We start from the raw sequence: 18869 nt of genomic DNA on the forward strand, positions 1-18869 counted from the left end.
TTTTTTACACTCAGTGTTTTGGCAAAATAAACCTCAGTATGGATTTCAGATGTGATGTTAAATCCTGAAGCCTATCAGTTAGTGGTGATATACCTAGGAGCTTCTCATCTTATTCCTAATGTGCGGTTAGTGTAAAGTACGGATGCGTAAAAATGACAATTTTTTTTCAATTTGAGAGCAGGGTTTACCAGTCTTCTGTTGTCCTGGCCTTAAAATGATGTACACCAGCTGTTTCAGCATGCTTACTTACCCTATAGACCAAGTTTCACCTCAGTCAGTGAAATACAAATGGCCGTATCCAAGGAGAACCTAACGTAAACAACCTATTTCTGTGCGTCGCGTCTTTATTCGCGATTTTCTCCATTTCAGATTTTGGGAGTTTTGGCTGACGTGCCTTCCAAAAATTTGCCATATCTCATGAACTACTTAAGCTAACTTAAAAATTCAAAATGCTTTAAATGCTCCACAAAATTCTGCATCTGGCTGTGTTACTAACTAAAAATCTGAAAATCCCTCATTTTGGTTGATTTTCACATGAGAGGTCACATATGCTTATCCTGTGGTTTGGCTACATTCCCTGTTGGTATCTTGTTTTTGCAGTATTTCCATACAACAAGACGGTAAAATGTATAACACAATACAGGCTTGTCAGCATACTTCATTGACTCCACTAACAATACAAAAGTTTTTGTAGGTGGTTTCTCAATTGAATCGATTGAGAAACCACCTACTAAACCACAGTGCCTTTTCATGTGAGAGGAGCTGGTCTGAGTGCTTGAACACTGTTGGATCTGACATCCATCAAACAGCTAGATTTGCTAACAGACATAGATACGGTAAGAACAGGTAAGTGTAGCATAGTTGGTAAGTTCCAAGATGCGTTCGACAAAATAGGTAAGTTGAAAACTGTATACAAGATAGTTTTAAATCCAAATGCGGCGCTAACCACATTGAATCAATTGAGAATAGTTTTAATAAAGGGCTTGTAGATATATGAGATCTGATCCAAAAGTTCTAGGAATGGAGTTGTATACACTTGCATATTTGCACGATAAAATAAGCCATTGCAGTGTTTGCCGGGAAACATATTTGGAGTGTTGTCACAAATGACATGTTACTACGACAATGCATTCCCACGTGAGCCGATGATATGTCAATGTCTGTCCAGTGCTTCCGGTAATTTTTTAACAAATTTATTGTCATGTTAGTGAAAACAAGTACTTAGAGAATTGAAATGTTGAAGATTGCTTTTGAAGATGCTGCTCTAAAGAAAGCACAAAATTTTTAATGACATCAAGTCTTTGTGAAGGTAGAGACAGCACTGAGGATGATACGAGGTCTGGCGGACTAGCCTCGGCAAGAACTTTCTTGTCAATCGACAGTGTGTGGTCACTAGTCCTAGCAGATCAATATTTAACCATTAGAGAGATACCTAGCGACTGAACTTGGAACTGTTCAAAGGGTTCCAACTAATGATTTAAACATGAGAAGAAGCAAGGTTCGTGCCTTGCTTGCTAACTGATGATCAAAAGGAAATTGTAAGGAATGATAAAAACCTTCTTTCGAAGGTAATAACTGGGGATGTGTCTTGGGTGTACGACCGAAAGGCTAAACTCCAAAGTAGCCATTGGAAGTCTCAAGGCTCCCCAAGACCGAAAAAAGCAAAGAATTTCTTGGTCAGGTGTAACGACCATGCTGATTGCATTTTTTGATATTCATGGAGTAGTACACCACGAGTACTTACCACAGGGTACTACTGTGAATCAGTATGCTTATCTTGAAATTTTGAGACGTCTTAGGGAAAGAGTTAGGCGCAAAAGACCTGAACTGTGGCACATAGGTTCATGGGTGCTGTATCATGATAACGCACCCGCTCACACTGCATTTTCTGTGAAGCATTATTGTGTTAAAATAACATGGCCATTCTACCGCATCCTTCATATTCACCAAATCTGGCTCCCTGTGACTTCCGGCTATTTCCATAGTTGAAACTTACTATGGAAGGAACCAGATTTGACAGTATAGAGTCGATTCAATGTGCAACAACGAGAGAGCTATACAACAGCATTGACGCCGATGGCTTTCAGCACTGCGAGGCAGGAAAAAGTGGGACGATTGTATCAGTAGCCAAGATGAGTACTTTAAAAGGGGCTAACTAGATAGGTAAATTGAATCAACACGCTTTGAGTTATAGATTTATTCCTGGAACCTTTGGATCAGACCTCACAGTAAACTAACTGAATTTCCAGCGTTGCCCTGGTAATAAAGTCTGCACAGAAAGCTTATTTTTATTTCTAACATTTATTTTCTAACATTTACCATTCTAACTTTCGAATTTCATATCATGAGAAAAGTGCTTTGTGCAGTTTAAATAAGTTAAGAGCAAAAATAAAATAACTGTAAAGGTTTTCAAACTTCTTCAAACAACTGTAACTTTTTAAATTTCATATAATGAAAAAAGTGTTATGTTGAAATATAATGAGAGAAAAAATAAAACCACCAAAGTTGTTTAAAAGTAACTGTCAAACAATTAGCAAGTAATGGCTAAATAAAATTTGTTTTGCCACGACTAGAATGAAAAATGATTTGGTATACATTAAGATTACGTTGGAATAACAAATATGCTGATATGCTATTCGCCAAAATCCCGCTTAACAACAAATGAAAGAGATACAACCACCGATCCAACTCACTCCGGTGTTATTCGTTATGAATTATTGTGAAAACGAAACCGAATAGGTGATGCAAGTTTAGTCATTGAAAAAGTTGTAGTTCAGTAAAATAGTTAAAAATACATATTACAACTTAGCTATAAGGTGTTAATAAGGTAAATTTGCTTAAACTAAATTCAACGTTTATGTTATAAGTCCGCCTCGAAGGTAAGAACTCCTTACGGTACGTAGTGCACAGAGAACATTGTAACGTTAACTTTTATTGCAGATCTTAATGACTAAATATACATTACTAAAGTTACTGTAGGTAACATAATAAAATTCTGATGATTTTTACCAAGGGTTGCTTGCATTAGATATTTAATAAGGGTTTTTATACCCCTCCATATGAAACTTTCTCCTTACGATGCCAACGCTAGAACGAATTAAAATCGTAAGGCGAGTGCCCACTGCATTATCTATTGATATAAAATGGTATTACAAGTATATCTACTATTATCTATGGTTATAGTTATTATATTACAAGTATAACTACTATTATATATTGCTATAGTTATTATATTACAAGTATAACTACTATTATCTATTACTATAGTTATTATATTACAAGTATAACTATTATTATCTATTACTATTGTTATTGTATTACAAGTATAACTACTATTATCTATTGCTATAGTTATTATATTACAAGTATAACTACTATTATCTATTGCTATAATTATTATATTACAAGTATAACTACTATTATCTATTGCTATAGTTATTATATTACAAGTATAACTACTATTATCTATTGCTATAATTATTATATTACAAGTATAACTACTATTATCTATTACTATAGTTATTATATTACAAGTATAAATACTATTATCTATTGTTATAGTTATTATATTAAAAGTATAACTACTATTATATATTGCTATTATAGTTATTATATTACAAGTATAACTACTATTATCTATTGGTATAGTTATTATATTACAAGTATAACTACTATTATCTATTGTTATAGTTATTATATTAAAAGTATAACTACTATTATATATTGCTATAGTTATTATATTCCAAGTATAAGTACTATTATCTATTGCTATAGTTATTATATTACAAGTATAAGTACTATTATCTATTACTATAGTTATTATATTACAAGTATAAATACTATTATCTATTACTATAGTTATTATATTACAAGTATAAATACTATTATCTATTACTATAGTTATTATATTACAAGTATAACTACTATTATCTATTGCTATAGTTATTATATTACAAGTATAAGTACTATTATCTATTACTATAGTTATTATATTACAAGTATAAATACTATTATCTATTGCTATAGTTATTATATTACAAGTATAAGTACTATTATCTATTACTATAGTTATTATATTACAAGTATAAATACTATTATCTATTACTATAGTTATTATATTACAAGTATAACTACTATTACCTATTACTATAGTTATTATATTACAAGTATAACTACTATTATCTATTACTATAGTTATTATATTACAAGTATAAATACTATTATCTATTACTATAGTTATTATATTACAAGTATAACTACTATTACCTATTACTATAGTTATTATATTACAAGTATAACTACTATTATCTTTTGCTATAGTTATTATATTACAAGTATAAGTACTATTATCTATTACTATAGTTATTATATTACAAGTATAAATACTATTATCTATTACTATAGTTATTATATTACAAGTATAACTACTATTATCTATTGGTATAGTTATTATATTACAAGTATAAATACTATTATCTATTGTTATAGTTATTATATTAAAAGTATAACTATTATTATCTATTGCTATAGTTAATACATTACAAGTGTAACTATTATTATCTATTGTTATAGTTATTATATTCCAAGTATAAATACTATTATCTATTGTTATAGTTATTATATTACAAGTATAACTACTATTATCTATTGCTATAGTTATTATATTACAAGTATAACTATTATTATCTATTGCTATAGTTATTACATTACAAGTATAAGTACTATTATCTATTGCTATAGTTATTATATTAAAAGTATAACTACTATTATCTATTACTATAGTTATTATATTACAAGTATAACTACTATTATTATCTATTGCTATAGTTATTATATTACAAGTATAACTACTATTATCTATTGTTATAGTTATTATATTACAAGTATAACTAATATTATCTATTGGTATAGTTATTATATTACAAGTATAACTACTATTATCTATTGCTATAGCTATTATATTACAAGTATAACTACTATTATCTATTGCTATAGTTATTATATTACAAATATAACTACTATTATCTATTGCTATAGTTATTACATTACAAGTATAAGTACTATTATCTATTGCTATAGTTATTATATTCCAAGTATAAGTACTATTATCTATTGCTATAGTTATTACATTACAAGTATAAGTACTATTATCTATTGCTATAGTTATTATATTACAAGTATAACTACTATTATCTATTGCTATAGTTATTATATTACAAATATAACTACTATTATCTATTGCTATAGTTATTACATTACAAGTATAAGTACTATTATCTATTGCTATAGTTATTATATTCCAAGTATAAGTACTATTATCTATTGCTATAGTTATTACATTACAAGTATAAGTACTATTATCTATTGCTATAGTTATTATATTCCAAGTATAAGTACTATTATCTATTACTATAGTTATTATATTACAAGTATAACTACTATTATATATTGCTATAGTTATTATATTAAAAGTATAACTACTATTATATATTGCTAGTTACTATATTACAAGTATAACTACTATTATCTATTACTATTGTTATTGTATTACAAGTATAACTACTATTATCTATTGCTATAGTTATTATATTACAAATATAACTACTATTATCTATTGCTATAGTTATTACATTACAAGTATAAGTACTATTATCTATTGCTATAGTTATTATATTCCAAGTATAAGTACTATTATCTATTGCTATAGTTATTACATTACAAGTATAAGTACTATTATCTATTGCTATAGTTATTATATTCCAAGTATAAGTACTATTATCTATTACTATAGTTATTATATTACAAGTATAACTACTATTATATATTGCTATAGTTATTATATTAAAAGTATAACTACTATTATATATTGCTAGTTATTATATTACAAGTATAACTACTATTATCTATTACTATTGTTATTGTATTACAAGTATAACTACTATTATCTATTACTATTGTTATTGTATTACAAGTATAACTACTATTATCTATTGCTATAGTTATTATATTACAAATATAACTACTATTATCTATTGCTATAGTTATTACATTACAAGTATAACTACTATTATATATTGCTATAGTTATTATATTACAAGTATAAGTACTATTATCTATTGCTATAGTTATTATATTCCAAGTATAAGTACTATTATCTATTGCTATAGTTATTACATTACAAGTATAAGTACTATTATCTATTGCTATAGTTATTATATTACAAGTATAACTACTATTATCTATTGCTATAGTTATTATATTACAAATATAACTACTATTATCTATTGCTATAGTTATTACATTACAAGTATAAGTACTATTATCTATTGCTATAGTTATTATATTCCAAGTATAAGTACTATTATCTATTGCTATAGTTATTACATTACAAGTATAAGTACTATTATCTATTGCTATAGTTATTATATTCCAAGTATAAGTACTATTATCTATTACTATAGTTATTATATTACAAGTATAACTACTATTATATATTGCTATAGTTATTATATTAAAAGTATAACTACTATTATATATTGCTAGTTATTATATTACAAGTATAACTACTATTATCTATTACTATTGTTATTGTATTACAAGTATAACTATTATTACCTATTGCTATAGTTATTATAATACAAGTATAACTACAGCTATTATCTATTGCTATAGTTAAGTATGTGTTTGCGTCAAACAGGTCGATTTAATGAAATTAAGACCAATAAAAGGCTAAAACATCAGCTGAAATTTGATGTCATTTTTGTCTTTGTAGACTAACCCTGTTCAGAGATATATGCATTTGAACGAGGCCATCTTTTAAAAAGCTCAGATTCCAGCGGGTGCTTCATTCGTGACGTAACGAGTGATACATGTGAAAAGAGCCCACTAGCGATAAATATAAGATACCTTCTTTATCCAATCATCAGGACAAAATTTGTATATAGGTCATATTAAATGTTATCGTTCGTAAAATGAGTTGTCTATGATGTCAAGATTCTCATTATTAGGGAGATTACTCTATTATTAGTTAGTTACGGGCATCGAGTACTAGTAGATTCCAGTAGCTACACGCATCGCCATATTTATTTTACATTAACCATCAGACATGCAGACAGGTTATGGTTAGAGCTAACAGGCGTCAGCAGCGTTATGCTGCAGAAGAAGATAGGAGAATGGAGGTAAATTTATCTTCAACTTTGAGTATCCTATACATATATTCTAAGCTAGTGGTAATAATTTTAGTAGTCATGAATACATCTACTAATAAGTAAAATTATAACTTTTTGCTATCACGAATCATTGTTGCATAACTTTTTAATCGTTTCACAACTTTTTATCATTTCACCTACCTATAGCAATTTCTTTGGCATTTTAGCTAGTAAATTAAATTTATGATTAGAATTTATGTTCAGTGTGTAAAAAGTGAGGAAAATCGATTGATCAATGCTCATCTTCAACTCTCAAAAACAAAGCTTCCAATTGTTGGCTTGGCGTATTTATGCTTTTGTTAAACATTTTATTTAGTAGCTAGTTTCCGGTGTGCGTGTTGCAACCATAGACCTATTAACTATACTCTATAGTTAATAGGTCTATGGTAGCAACTGAGAACTTAGCTGATACAAAGGTGGTGATGAAATAAGCTAACCCGACCTAATTATCGTAGACCGGTAGAATTGGTAGTCGGTACTCAAATGTTTACATAGCATTTAGAGGAAATTAATATGACAAGTTTTCAATTTCCCTTATTTGAGTATCCCTTATTTACTTTTATCGCATTAGCTGATGCGAATACGAGAGATAGAGACAGGTTGTATCACGCGTTACATCATTTTGGGCAAATATGGGCATGTTTTTTTGGCCTGAGCGTTTTTACCGCGATCCAATTTTTTTGATTTTAATCTTCAAATATCTTGACAATGAGATCGCCTAACACAACAAACAACATATCAACTGATATACAAAAAAATACTTTCTTTTAAAATCAACTCAAATTTGATGCAGCCACATCTTTAATTGAGATTAATGGCTTCTGAGTTACCTGTTTGTATTTTGTGCAAAATGATATAAAACTATATAATGAAATATATAAAATCAAATATATAAGTTAATTAATACACTCTCAGTGATTTTTATAGGTCACAGAAAATTAGCAACAAAAAAATAATTGATAAAAATCAAAATAATTTTGTTATAAATATGGTTTTGGGTGGTAAGCACTCAAGCCGCTGGTGTTATACCACCAACAGGCTAATTTACAAGCAGCCAGTAATCCAAGAACTAAATATATAAAGGGATGCGTAACGTGATTGGTTTCCTACAGTTATGGCAGATGTTGAGAGATTGTGCACACTTATCACATGCTGTGTGTCCGCAGGCAAATACTGTATTTCTCTTCCGATCCATACATATCTCACAGACATGAATACCCTCCATCTCCTACAGATATCAACAGTTTGCACTAAATAAATGCAGTCAACAAAGAACAAAACGATTACAATGATAAAACATGGGATGGGAAATACGATTAAATATTTTTACTGCTTATTAACTGACTGAGAGAAGACAACTATTAGTGACCACAATTTACTACCGTAATATTCTGTTATCAATAAACTTTTATTGTCTTTCCTTATCATGGTAAAGTTGTTGTTATCTATATATAGATGTTAATTTTTTAATTTGAATATCCTTCTTACCGGGATATATTACCGGGGCTGTATATTTTGGCCCCAAACAAGTTATGGCGTAGGTAGATCAATGTGTCATTGAGGTAGAAGTTGTACAGTAGTGGTGTAGCACTTGTGTAGTAGTTATGTAGCATTTAGGAAGAAGTTGTACAGTAGTGGTGTAGCACTTGTGTAGTAGTTATATAGTATTCAGGTAGAAGTTGTACAGTAGTGGTGTAGCACTTGTATAGTATTTATATAGTATTCAGGTAGAAGGTGTACAGTAGTGGTGTAGCACTTGTGTAGTATTTATATAGTATTCAGGTAGAAGTTGTACAGTAGTGGTGTAGCACTTGTGTAGTATTTATATAGAATTCAGCTAGAAGTTGTACAGTAGTGGTGTAACACTTGTGTAGTTATATAGAATTCAGGTAGAAGTTGTACAGTAGTGGTGTAGCACTTGTGTAGTATTTATATAGTATTCAGGTAGAAGGTGTACAGTAGTGGTGTAGCACTTGTGTAGTGGTTATATAGAATTCAGGTAGAAGTTGTACAGTAGTGGTGTAGCACTTGTGTAGTATTTATATAGTATTCAGGTAGAAGGTGTACAGTAGTGGTGTAGCACTTGTGTAGTATTTATATAGTATTCAGGTAGAAGTTGTACAGTAGTGGTGTAGCACTTGTGTAGTATTTATATAGAATTCAGCTAGAAGTTGTACAGTAGTGGTGTAACACTTGTGTAGTTATATAGAATTCAGGTAGAAGTTGTACAGTAGTGGTGTAGCACTTGTGTAGTAGTTATATAGTATTCAGGTAGAAGTTGTACAGTAGCGAAGTAACAATTGTGTAGTAGTTATGCAGCATTTAGGAAGAAGTTGTAAAGTAGTGGTGTAGCAGCTTGATGTAGTTGTAATGCAATTCTGGAGTCGTGCAATGAATCTGATGGAACCAAAAGGTATCTCGAGGCCTAGGTGAAATGTACCCAGAAAGAAAACTGGTATTCCTATTGACTAAATGGAGGTACCGTGCACCCTTATGATATGATTTTAATTTTTTCCAGGGTGGGCACCGTATGGTGGAAAAATTGTATGTAAGGGTGTAGAAATAATAGTAACTATATAATGCAAGTATCTCCTGGTAAAAGCTGTCAAAATTTCATATAAGTGCTGTACATACTAAAGATTAGTAACCAAATAGTATGTTAACCTTAGTAACTATAGTTACCTACAGTAACTTAATTGTATTTAGGGGCTATGATCTGCAATAAAATGTAACACTATAATGTACCATGTGCAGTATGTGCTGTAGGGAGTTCTTACCTTCAAGACAGATGTACTTATAACATAAACTTTGAATCCACCTCAAATAAGTTTAGCTTACTACGCACACACTTAAAATTGAGTTTTCGTTTGTGTTTTTAACTATTTTATTGAACTTCAACTTTTTATCACAAAGATTTTATCACTTATCCGTTTCCGTCTTCGCTTTTACTATAACTTTTAGCGAACTTGTTTAAAACTCTTTTCAACCTAATTTGGCAAGAAATCACTAACGATGCTGTTTTCGTAATGAAGCGGATTTTTGGTAGCAAGATAAAAGAAGTTGTTTGACCGCTAACCTTCTGCTTGAAGAGATCGCAACTTGAACTTCGCTACCGGTTCAAAAGGGAAAATATTACCGTTTTACACACAAGAATTTCTAAACTGAGCAAAATTGATCATGGTGTCTTTTTCAGACATTGTGAAAACATTTTCAGCGAATAGTAGTTCGATGTCTTTGTTAGTTTGATGTATGCAATAAGCATACCGACTGCCACATTTAGACTTTGACGAAAATTTAGTTGAATTTGTATGGTGAAATAATATTCGTATGGTGAGATGATAAAATGTAATGTAAAAATATCATATATCAGGGTAATCGCATCCTGGGGGTGCACTGTATTTAATAAACACGACTTTCAAAGCAAGTACAACTAGCAGTGAGCAAGAACAAACAACTTCTATTATACTAAAAATTCCCCTGTCATATAACCCATGACCACAGTGATAATGGAAAAAAGAAAGGGTACTGCCGGTTGAGAAATGCAATATTAGCAGTCAAATGGCACTGCAGTGCAATAGGAGAACTGCAATTGTAGCTTCAATGGTAGCTGTAATGTACTGGGTGTTATTATGTACAACAAACAGCAATAATGAAAGGAAAAGATTATGTTTATATCTCTCCCCTGCAATAGGAGAAATGCAATATTAGAAGTAAAATGGCAAGCTGCTATGTAATAGTATACACAGGCTGGGGGCTGTATATCATTGGTCATAGCAACCAATATCAAGAAGTTGTGATATTTATCTAGTGTATTTATATTTAAAAAATTATGCTGAATTTACAAATCTAAACTGATTTTAGCTGGTTGTCATAGATATAGAATCATAGCTGGTTGTCATTGATAGGTTGTCATGGTTGTATATCTATGAGAAAATGTAGGCCTATTACTTAATTTTGCAGATATTAAAAACAGCTTGGCAGTACCGCGATATTGGGCACAGCCACAGTATCATCAACAGAATCTTTAGAAAAATAATAACAGTAATATATTGCACACCATCGGTCACTATATACTTCTATCTTGTAAATTCGAAGGATTATTCTTACAACTAAATCTATTAGTAATCTTATAAAATCGAATAATTATTATTACAATTAAATATTGTAATAATCTTATAAGAATTGTTAGAAAAATATCATCGTCATTTCCTTTACTTTCACTGCTTTGGACATCAGTTGAAATACCAAAGTACTCATTATAAGTGTCCAAAATGTCAGAGTCCGGTAAAATCGGCAAAAAAGAAACAATTACTTTTCAGTACTTCTATGTTAATTACAGAAACCTTCGGCAATTGGACAATGCCATAGACTGGTGAAATGTGCACGTTTTTTTGTGTGAAATGCGCACGACTTAATGGTTCTACTCTCTGTCATACGACCTTATCGGCATTTTATTGGCCGGTCTTAATTTTGATTAAAAGAGGCTTGTCAAATTTTTATTGCGATTTTAGGCCAAATTATTCAGTCTATTTATGTATAATCCGATCAGATGAGTTAGTTTTAGGATATTGAGTCAACTTTTCAAAGATTTGGTAACATATTTAAATATGTTTATATGTGTTTTGTATCATTGTTATACTTAAACGACTCTACACAAAACCGGTTAAATTTTTTGATTGGATTTTGGTACAAAGGTTTGGTAATGGTCGTTGACGGATAACTTTTCGGGAGTTGTGTGCGCATATAAGCATTTATCATACAGCTCCCAAACAATTGCTTTGCTCGTGTTTGGTCGTGAGATAAAACAAGTGGCTACAATGGAAAATCACTTACTTGCAGTACGTTGTTCAACTCTTTGACTGCCTGGTACGGTGGAGAGTCTCTGGTCAACTCAGCTCCATCTAAATATTAAACATAGCAATGTCATTGGCTGTTCTCTACACTTCAAACAAATACTAGAAAATCTTGGGCTGTCATCTGCCTGAAATGTTGATTCAGCTTAAAAAGTGTAAAAGGTAAAAACTTGGCTTTCTTAACAAATCATTGGAGTTTTTCATTTGAAATAAAATGTTAGGATCTATTTATCTTTATTTATATATAAATTTCTTCAAACTGGTCTGTCCGTGTGTATGTCCAGCTATTACTATTGAAATCTTGGAACAAAGATTTTGCATTCTGATGGAGTTGAACTCATGGAGATTGCAACCGCAAGAATTATTACTATTAACTCAACATACTCAGGGCTTTTATTTTGTATCTCAGTTCATGCTAATTGTATCATTACCAAATCATCTTATATTGTAATTGTAGCAAAACAGACTTAATTTAGCTATTACTTGTTAATTATTTAACGTTTACATTTAAACCCTTTTATAGTTTGTTTTGATTTTTAAAAAATTTATTTGACATGTACAAAACATTTTCCTCATGATATGAAATTTGAAAATTAGAATGGCAAACGTTGTTATTTGTCAAATACAGATCGATTTTCTGTCCAAAACTTTTTTATTACCCGGGCAATGCAGCTAATCCATATATATATATTTCTCAAAGTTGTGCGTCTGTCCAGCTATAGCTATTAAAATCTTGGGAATTAAAATTTTGCAGCCTGATGGATGTGAACTAACGGATATTGCAACTACAAGTTTTAAATCCACGTGTTCTACCACTGAGCTGAAAAATACGTATTGATCAAAGGCGTTATCATATATCATATGAAAATGACATATTATTTGAAACTCCATGACTTCTATTAACTCTATGAAACACGATGCTTTTCTGTGTTTTCTTGAACTTGTATTTTTGGTTTTGCGTAAGGTTCAATTGCTACATTACGGTCAAGGCCAATTCTTTACATGTGTACAATTGTGTTATCTCAGTGGGAATAGCCTCGACATTCTCTCTTCGTTCGGTCAGACAAAGACACTACGATATCCCATTTTTACATTTTTACCGGTTTCCAAAGATACCAGTATCGTCGTATTCAAAGTTTTGAAGGATAGCTTTTGGTGGAATAGTAACCTTTTCTATACACACAGACACTTCTATGCAAGAATTATTACTATTAATTTTACATATTCAGGATTTCTATTTTGTTTTCTCAGTTCGTATTAATTGTATCATTACCGAATCATATTTTATTGTAATTGTAGCAGAACAGACTCAATTTAGCTATTATTTGCTAATTATTTCACATTTACATCTAAACCCTTTTATAGTCATTTTATTTTCTTTTAATTTATTTGACCTGCACGAAACATCTTCCTCATGATATGAAAGTTGAAAGTCGCAGTTGTTTGACAAAGTTTGAAAACCTTTACAGTTGTTTTTATTTTCTCTCTTAATTTACTTCAACTACACAAAACACTTTTCTCATGATATGTAGTTTGAAAGTTAGAATGGCAAATGTTGTTATATGTTAAATAGAAATCAATTTTCTGTCCAAAGACTTTTTATTGTCCGAGCAATGCCAGGTAGTACAGCTAGTAGTAATATAAAGTTGACATGGCAGCACTTTACATCACTGATGCCTGAATATATTGAGTTTTTCCCTGACATATGTTGGGAAATTTATTTACCAATTCTAAAAAAATCCAGCCATTTGTTATCAAATTAAACTGTTTTCCCAAAATGTAGAGAAAGGTGGACCACTATTCTTACCTTCACTTTTATAGAAAAGATGCACTTACTTAACAATTTCTTCTTAATTGGAGCCTGGCATTTTAGACACTTTTTCATTCTTTTACTACAGTAATTACAAGTGCATCGATGTTTGCAAGGCAGAAATATGACTCTTGCATCTTCCTCTTCACACACTATACACAGTCTGTCAAAATATACACCACCTTGCATCAATAGACATACAAATCAAACTCCTTATGCAATATCCAGCCAATATAACTCTATGAAATAACTCTATGTAAACCACTTACGGAAAGGTGCAATACTTTTCTAGCTCAGTTTTAATGCCATAATCTGAGACCAGATCTAAAGGTGCTTGACCTTGAAAATTGACCTGCAGTGCGTCAGCGTTATTTTCAGCAAGAACCTTTGCTATTGCAGCAGATTCCTGTGTTGCCTCCCGAAACATGTCAGAAATGGCAGCCTATAAATAGAGGAAGATAAAAATAAGAGTATATAGCAACTTCATACAAAATTTACAAAATTTAAGATGTTTAAGAGAGAGGGTAAGCAATGATGGAAAAATATTTCAAAGTGCTCAAAACTACACAAAACTAAAAATGGGGAAAACAACAAACAAGGGGAGACGATATGAAGCCTGATGCATAAAAAACAACGAAAAAACACAAATATACATGTAAATACAAAAACATTTCAAAGATACGTGATGGAGAAATTTAAGGGAAAAAGAGCACACAGCAAACGGCCAGATAAAAAAGAAAAAACAAGAAACGTGGATAAATACGGATACATGAAAATAACAGCAAAAATAAAAATACTAAACATATAAAAGATATACAATAGAGACAAAATATAGAGACTGTAAAAACAGAAGAAATGAAAAAAAAAGAAATTGAAAGAAAGGAGGAACTCTAAAAAGCAGATAAGTAAAATAAGAAACAGTTTACTAAAATTAGAGTTAGTGAAATAGAAAATAACATCATTAGGGTTATATATGATAATGGATATCTGAGATCAACCAACCTGGTCAGCCACACTAGAATTGAACGAAGTCATGTCATCTACACGAAGCCTGAAAAGTACATGGTGTAAAGCAGTATGTCCTTCCTCATCGGCGATCGTCAAACTGGCTCCACTTTCAACCAAAATCTTTACAATAGCCTGGTGTCCTTGAGCGCAAGCTAACATAAGGGGTGTTTGTTGTCTACGGTTCCTCAAATTGATGTTAGCATGTCCCTGATAAAAATAGTCAACCTTGTCACTCAGTTCATGCAGATGCCAGCCTGGCTCTTCTTATTATTGTAATACACAATGAGCAAAAGTAATGAAACTTAGGGCTTACCTGTTTGAGTAATGCCTGAACCACTGAGCAATGGCCATTGAGAGATGCTATATGCAGCGAAGAGAAGCCATCATCCTTTGGAACGTCAACCATCTTGGGAGCTCGAAAAAGAGTCTTTTCAACAGCACTTAAATGGAGAGAAAAAAATGTGAGACTATTAAAAATAAGAAAACATGAAGTGGTATGTTACAGTCCTAAAAACGAGGTCAACTGATACAGCTATAAGGACAGAGGTACTGAATTAGAGAGGGTAAAGAGAGATGTAAGATGATACAGCTATAAGGACAGAGGTACTGAATTAGAGAGGGTAAAAAGAGATGTAAGATGATACAGCTATAAGAACAGAGGTACTGAATTAAAGAGGATAAATAGAGATGTATGATGATACAGTTATAAGGACAGAGGTACTGAATTAGAGAGGGTAAAGAGAGATGTAAGATGATACAGCTATAAGGACAGAGGTACTGAACTAGAGAGGGTAAAGAGAGATGTAAAATAATACAGCTATAAGGACAGAAGTACTGAATTAGAGAGGGTAAAGAGAGATGTAAGGTGATACAGCTATAAGGACAGAGGTACTGAATTAGAGAGGGTAAAGAGAGATGTAAGATGATACAGCTAGAAGGACTGAGGTACTGAATTAGAGAGGGTAAAGAGATGTAAGATGATACAGCTATAAAGACAGAGGTACTGAATTAGAGAGGGTAAAGAGAGATGTAAGGTGATACAGCTATAAGGACAGAGGTACTGAATTAGAGAGGGTAAAGAGAGATGTAAGATGATACAGCTAGAAGGACTGAGGTACTGAATTAGAGAGGGTAAAGAGATGTAAGATGATACAGCTATAAAGACAGAGGTACTGAATTAGAGAGGGTAAAGAGAGATGTAAGATAATACAGCTATAAGGACAGAGGTACTGAATTAGAGAGGGTAAAGAGAGATGTAAGATGATACAGCTATAAGGACTGAGGTACTGAATTAGAGAGGGTAAAGAGATGTAAGATGATACAGCTATAAAGACAGAGGTACTGAATTAGAGAGGGTAAAGAGAGATGTAAGATGATACAGCTATAAGGACAGAGGTACTGAATTAGAGAGGGTAAAGAGAGATGTAAGATAATACAGCTACAAGGACAGAGGTACCGAATTAGAGAGGGTAAAGAGAGATGTAAGATGATACAGCTATAAAGACAGAGGTACTGAAGTAGAGAGGGTAAAAAGAGATGTAAGATGATACAGCTATAAAGACAGAGGTACTGAATTAGAGAGGGTAAAAAAAGATGTAGGATAATAAAGTTATGAAGACACAGGTGAAAAATGAACAGTGAACTTGACACATGAATGTATGCTAAAATTAATATATGAATACATGCTAAAAAGATAGTAATTGATAGTCATCCCCCTGTGGAAGAGCAACAAAAACTTACAAACAATTTCCTTTAAGAGCTGCGTGGTGAAGGGCATTAAATCCTCTCTTGTTCTTTAAAGAAAAGTCAACATCAGCATGACCCATAAGCAGACGTACTATTTCAGTGCTTTCCTTACCTAAACAATTACAAACAGGTATAGCAAACAACTTAACACAAGTATAAAGAACAAAAACAAACAAGTATAATGAACATATGGAAACAGGTATACGCAAATAAATGCTCAAGTATGTACCTATAGCATCATGTAGAGGCGTGTCTCCATATGTATCCTGGATATTAACATCACAATCATGTTCAATAAGCACTTTGACACAGTCGAGGTGCTGATTGTTAACAGCAACATGGAGGGTGCTGCAGCCTCCCTCATTCACTGCATTTACATTTGAACCACGCTCAAGTAACAGCTTCAATATATCTGGTTGGTTTCTGTAATAAGTGCTAATTATTTTGAATTCTCACTTTAGCATCCCACCATAAAAGAGTGACAATGAGGCTCAGCTATTTGACATTTTTATATGGATGTTAAAAAAATTAAATGGCAGTTTATAGAGAATCTAAATTGTGGAGATTGAAAATTGAAGAAGCTATTTTAAATCAAATCTAATTTTAAAACCAAACACATAGGTTTAATCACAGTGCAAACTTTAGAAATAGCGGTCTCTATGCAGAAATAGCGGTCCTAGTGCATAGGACTAATCAGTACATAGGACCTCATAGGACCTCATAGGACCTAATCAGTGCATAGGACCTAATCAGTACATAGGACCTCATAGGACCTAATCAGTGCATAGGACCTCATAGGACCTAATCAGTACATAGGACCTCATAGGACCTAATCAGTACATAGGACCTCATAGGACCTAATCAGTACATAGGACCTCATAGGACCTAATCAGTGCATAGGACATCATAGGACCTAATCAGTACATAGGACCTAATCAGTACATAGGATCTCATAGGACCTAATCAGTACATAGGATCTCATAAGACCTAATCAGTACATAGGACCTCATAGGACCTAATCAGTACATAGGACCTCGCAGGACCTAATCAGTGCATAGGACCTCATTGGACCTAATCAGTACATAGGACCTAATCAGTACATAGGATCTCATAGGACCTAATCAGTACATAGGATCTCATAGGACCTAATCAGTACATAGGACCTCATAGGACCTAATCAGTGCATAGGACCTAATCAGTACATAGGACCTAATCAGTACATAGGACCTAATCAGTACATAGGACCTCATAGGACCTAATCAGTACATAGGACCTCATAGGACCTAATCAGTACATAGGACCTCTTATATGCTAGAATATTGAAGTAGATTAATTTAAATTGCTGTACATACGAATAGGCAGAATAGTGCAACGCTGTGTCAGGCTCATCTCCAATTTTCACATGACTCAGGATCAGGAGCCTCCTCATGTTGAACTCAAGGTGATGAGTTGAGTTGCTGGCTCTTTTTGTATCCATCTACAAGAAACCAAGTGTTTCAACAGCTTCATTACGAATACACTAGACCCTTCAGATAGCAGACTGAGCACATAGCAGTGTCAGACACTACAGCCAACTGAAAAGCTAGAGACAAAACTCATAGCTGCAAGGTTATAATATAATCCCAACTGTAGTGTGTCTGTATGGTAAGGTGAGTTCTTGACACTAGTGTGCAACTATTGTTGGTCATATAAACAATGCCTTACACGTTAATCAAGTAGAAGAACCTAGTGTACGACAGAAAAAACCAACCAACTGAGATCGATAGCGAGCTTGAGTTACCCACTTATAGTGTGTATTGAAAAAGATGAAGGCTGACTGTCAGCTCGGCCAAATACTCGACGGACCGGCTGACCAGAGCATCGCTCGGCAGGCTACAAGACAGCTCGACCTGTCTTCTTGCCTGCCGAGAAGACAGGTCGAGAGGGAAAACAAGAGGGAAACGACTTGACTCACCTGGAGTAAAAAGAAGAGAGACTGGCCCAGCTGACAAAGTGACTGACTAGCTAGCCCGCAGCCGGCGCTGAGAACACCAGCCGGCACTAAGATGGTGGACTGACCCCAAAGAGAAACGTGGAGACAATAAAATGAGACAAGGAGACAACCTGGCACAAGCCAGGGAGAGCGCAGAAACACCTCAGAAAGAACAGTTGGTGCATATACGCATACATTGACTGTAACAAAACACTTTACACAAATATCTATATATATATATTTCTCAAAGTCCATGTGTCCGTGTGTTCGTC

At 32.4% G+C, this 18869-nt stretch overlaps 1 protein-coding gene across 1 annotated transcript in view; it reads right to left on the minus strand.

The window, feature by feature from the left end:
• Positions 1–8027: 8027 nt before the first annotated feature.
• Positions 8028–18869, minus strand: part of LOC137407900 (E3 ubiquitin-protein ligase MIB2-like) — a 34847-nt gene continuing 24005 nt past the window's right edge. The window contains exons 8-16 of the mRNA XM_068094283.1: positions 17978–18102; positions 16855–17048; positions 16620–16737; positions 15193–15319; positions 14874–15086; positions 14141–14313; positions 13898–14034; positions 12042–12109; positions 8028–8436 (exon numbers count right to left, since the gene is read on the minus strand). Coding sequence (XP_067950384.1) covers positions 8278–8436; positions 12042–12109; positions 13898–14034; positions 14141–14313; positions 14874–15086; positions 15193–15319; positions 16620–16737; positions 16855–17048; positions 17978–18102 — 1314 coding nt within the window. The 3' untranslated portion in view covers positions 8028–8277. The remainder of the gene's footprint in view (positions 8437–12041; positions 12110–13897; positions 14035–14140; positions 14314–14873; positions 15087–15192; positions 15320–16619; positions 16738–16854; positions 17049–17977; positions 18103–18869) is intronic.

Source organism: Watersipora subatra, chromosome 11 (assembly GCF_963576615.1).
Source record: "Watersipora subatra chromosome 11, tzWatSuba1.1, whole genome shotgun sequence".
Taxonomy (NCBI): Eukaryota; Metazoa; Bryozoa; class Gymnolaemata; order Cheilostomatida; family Watersiporidae; genus Watersipora; species Watersipora subatra.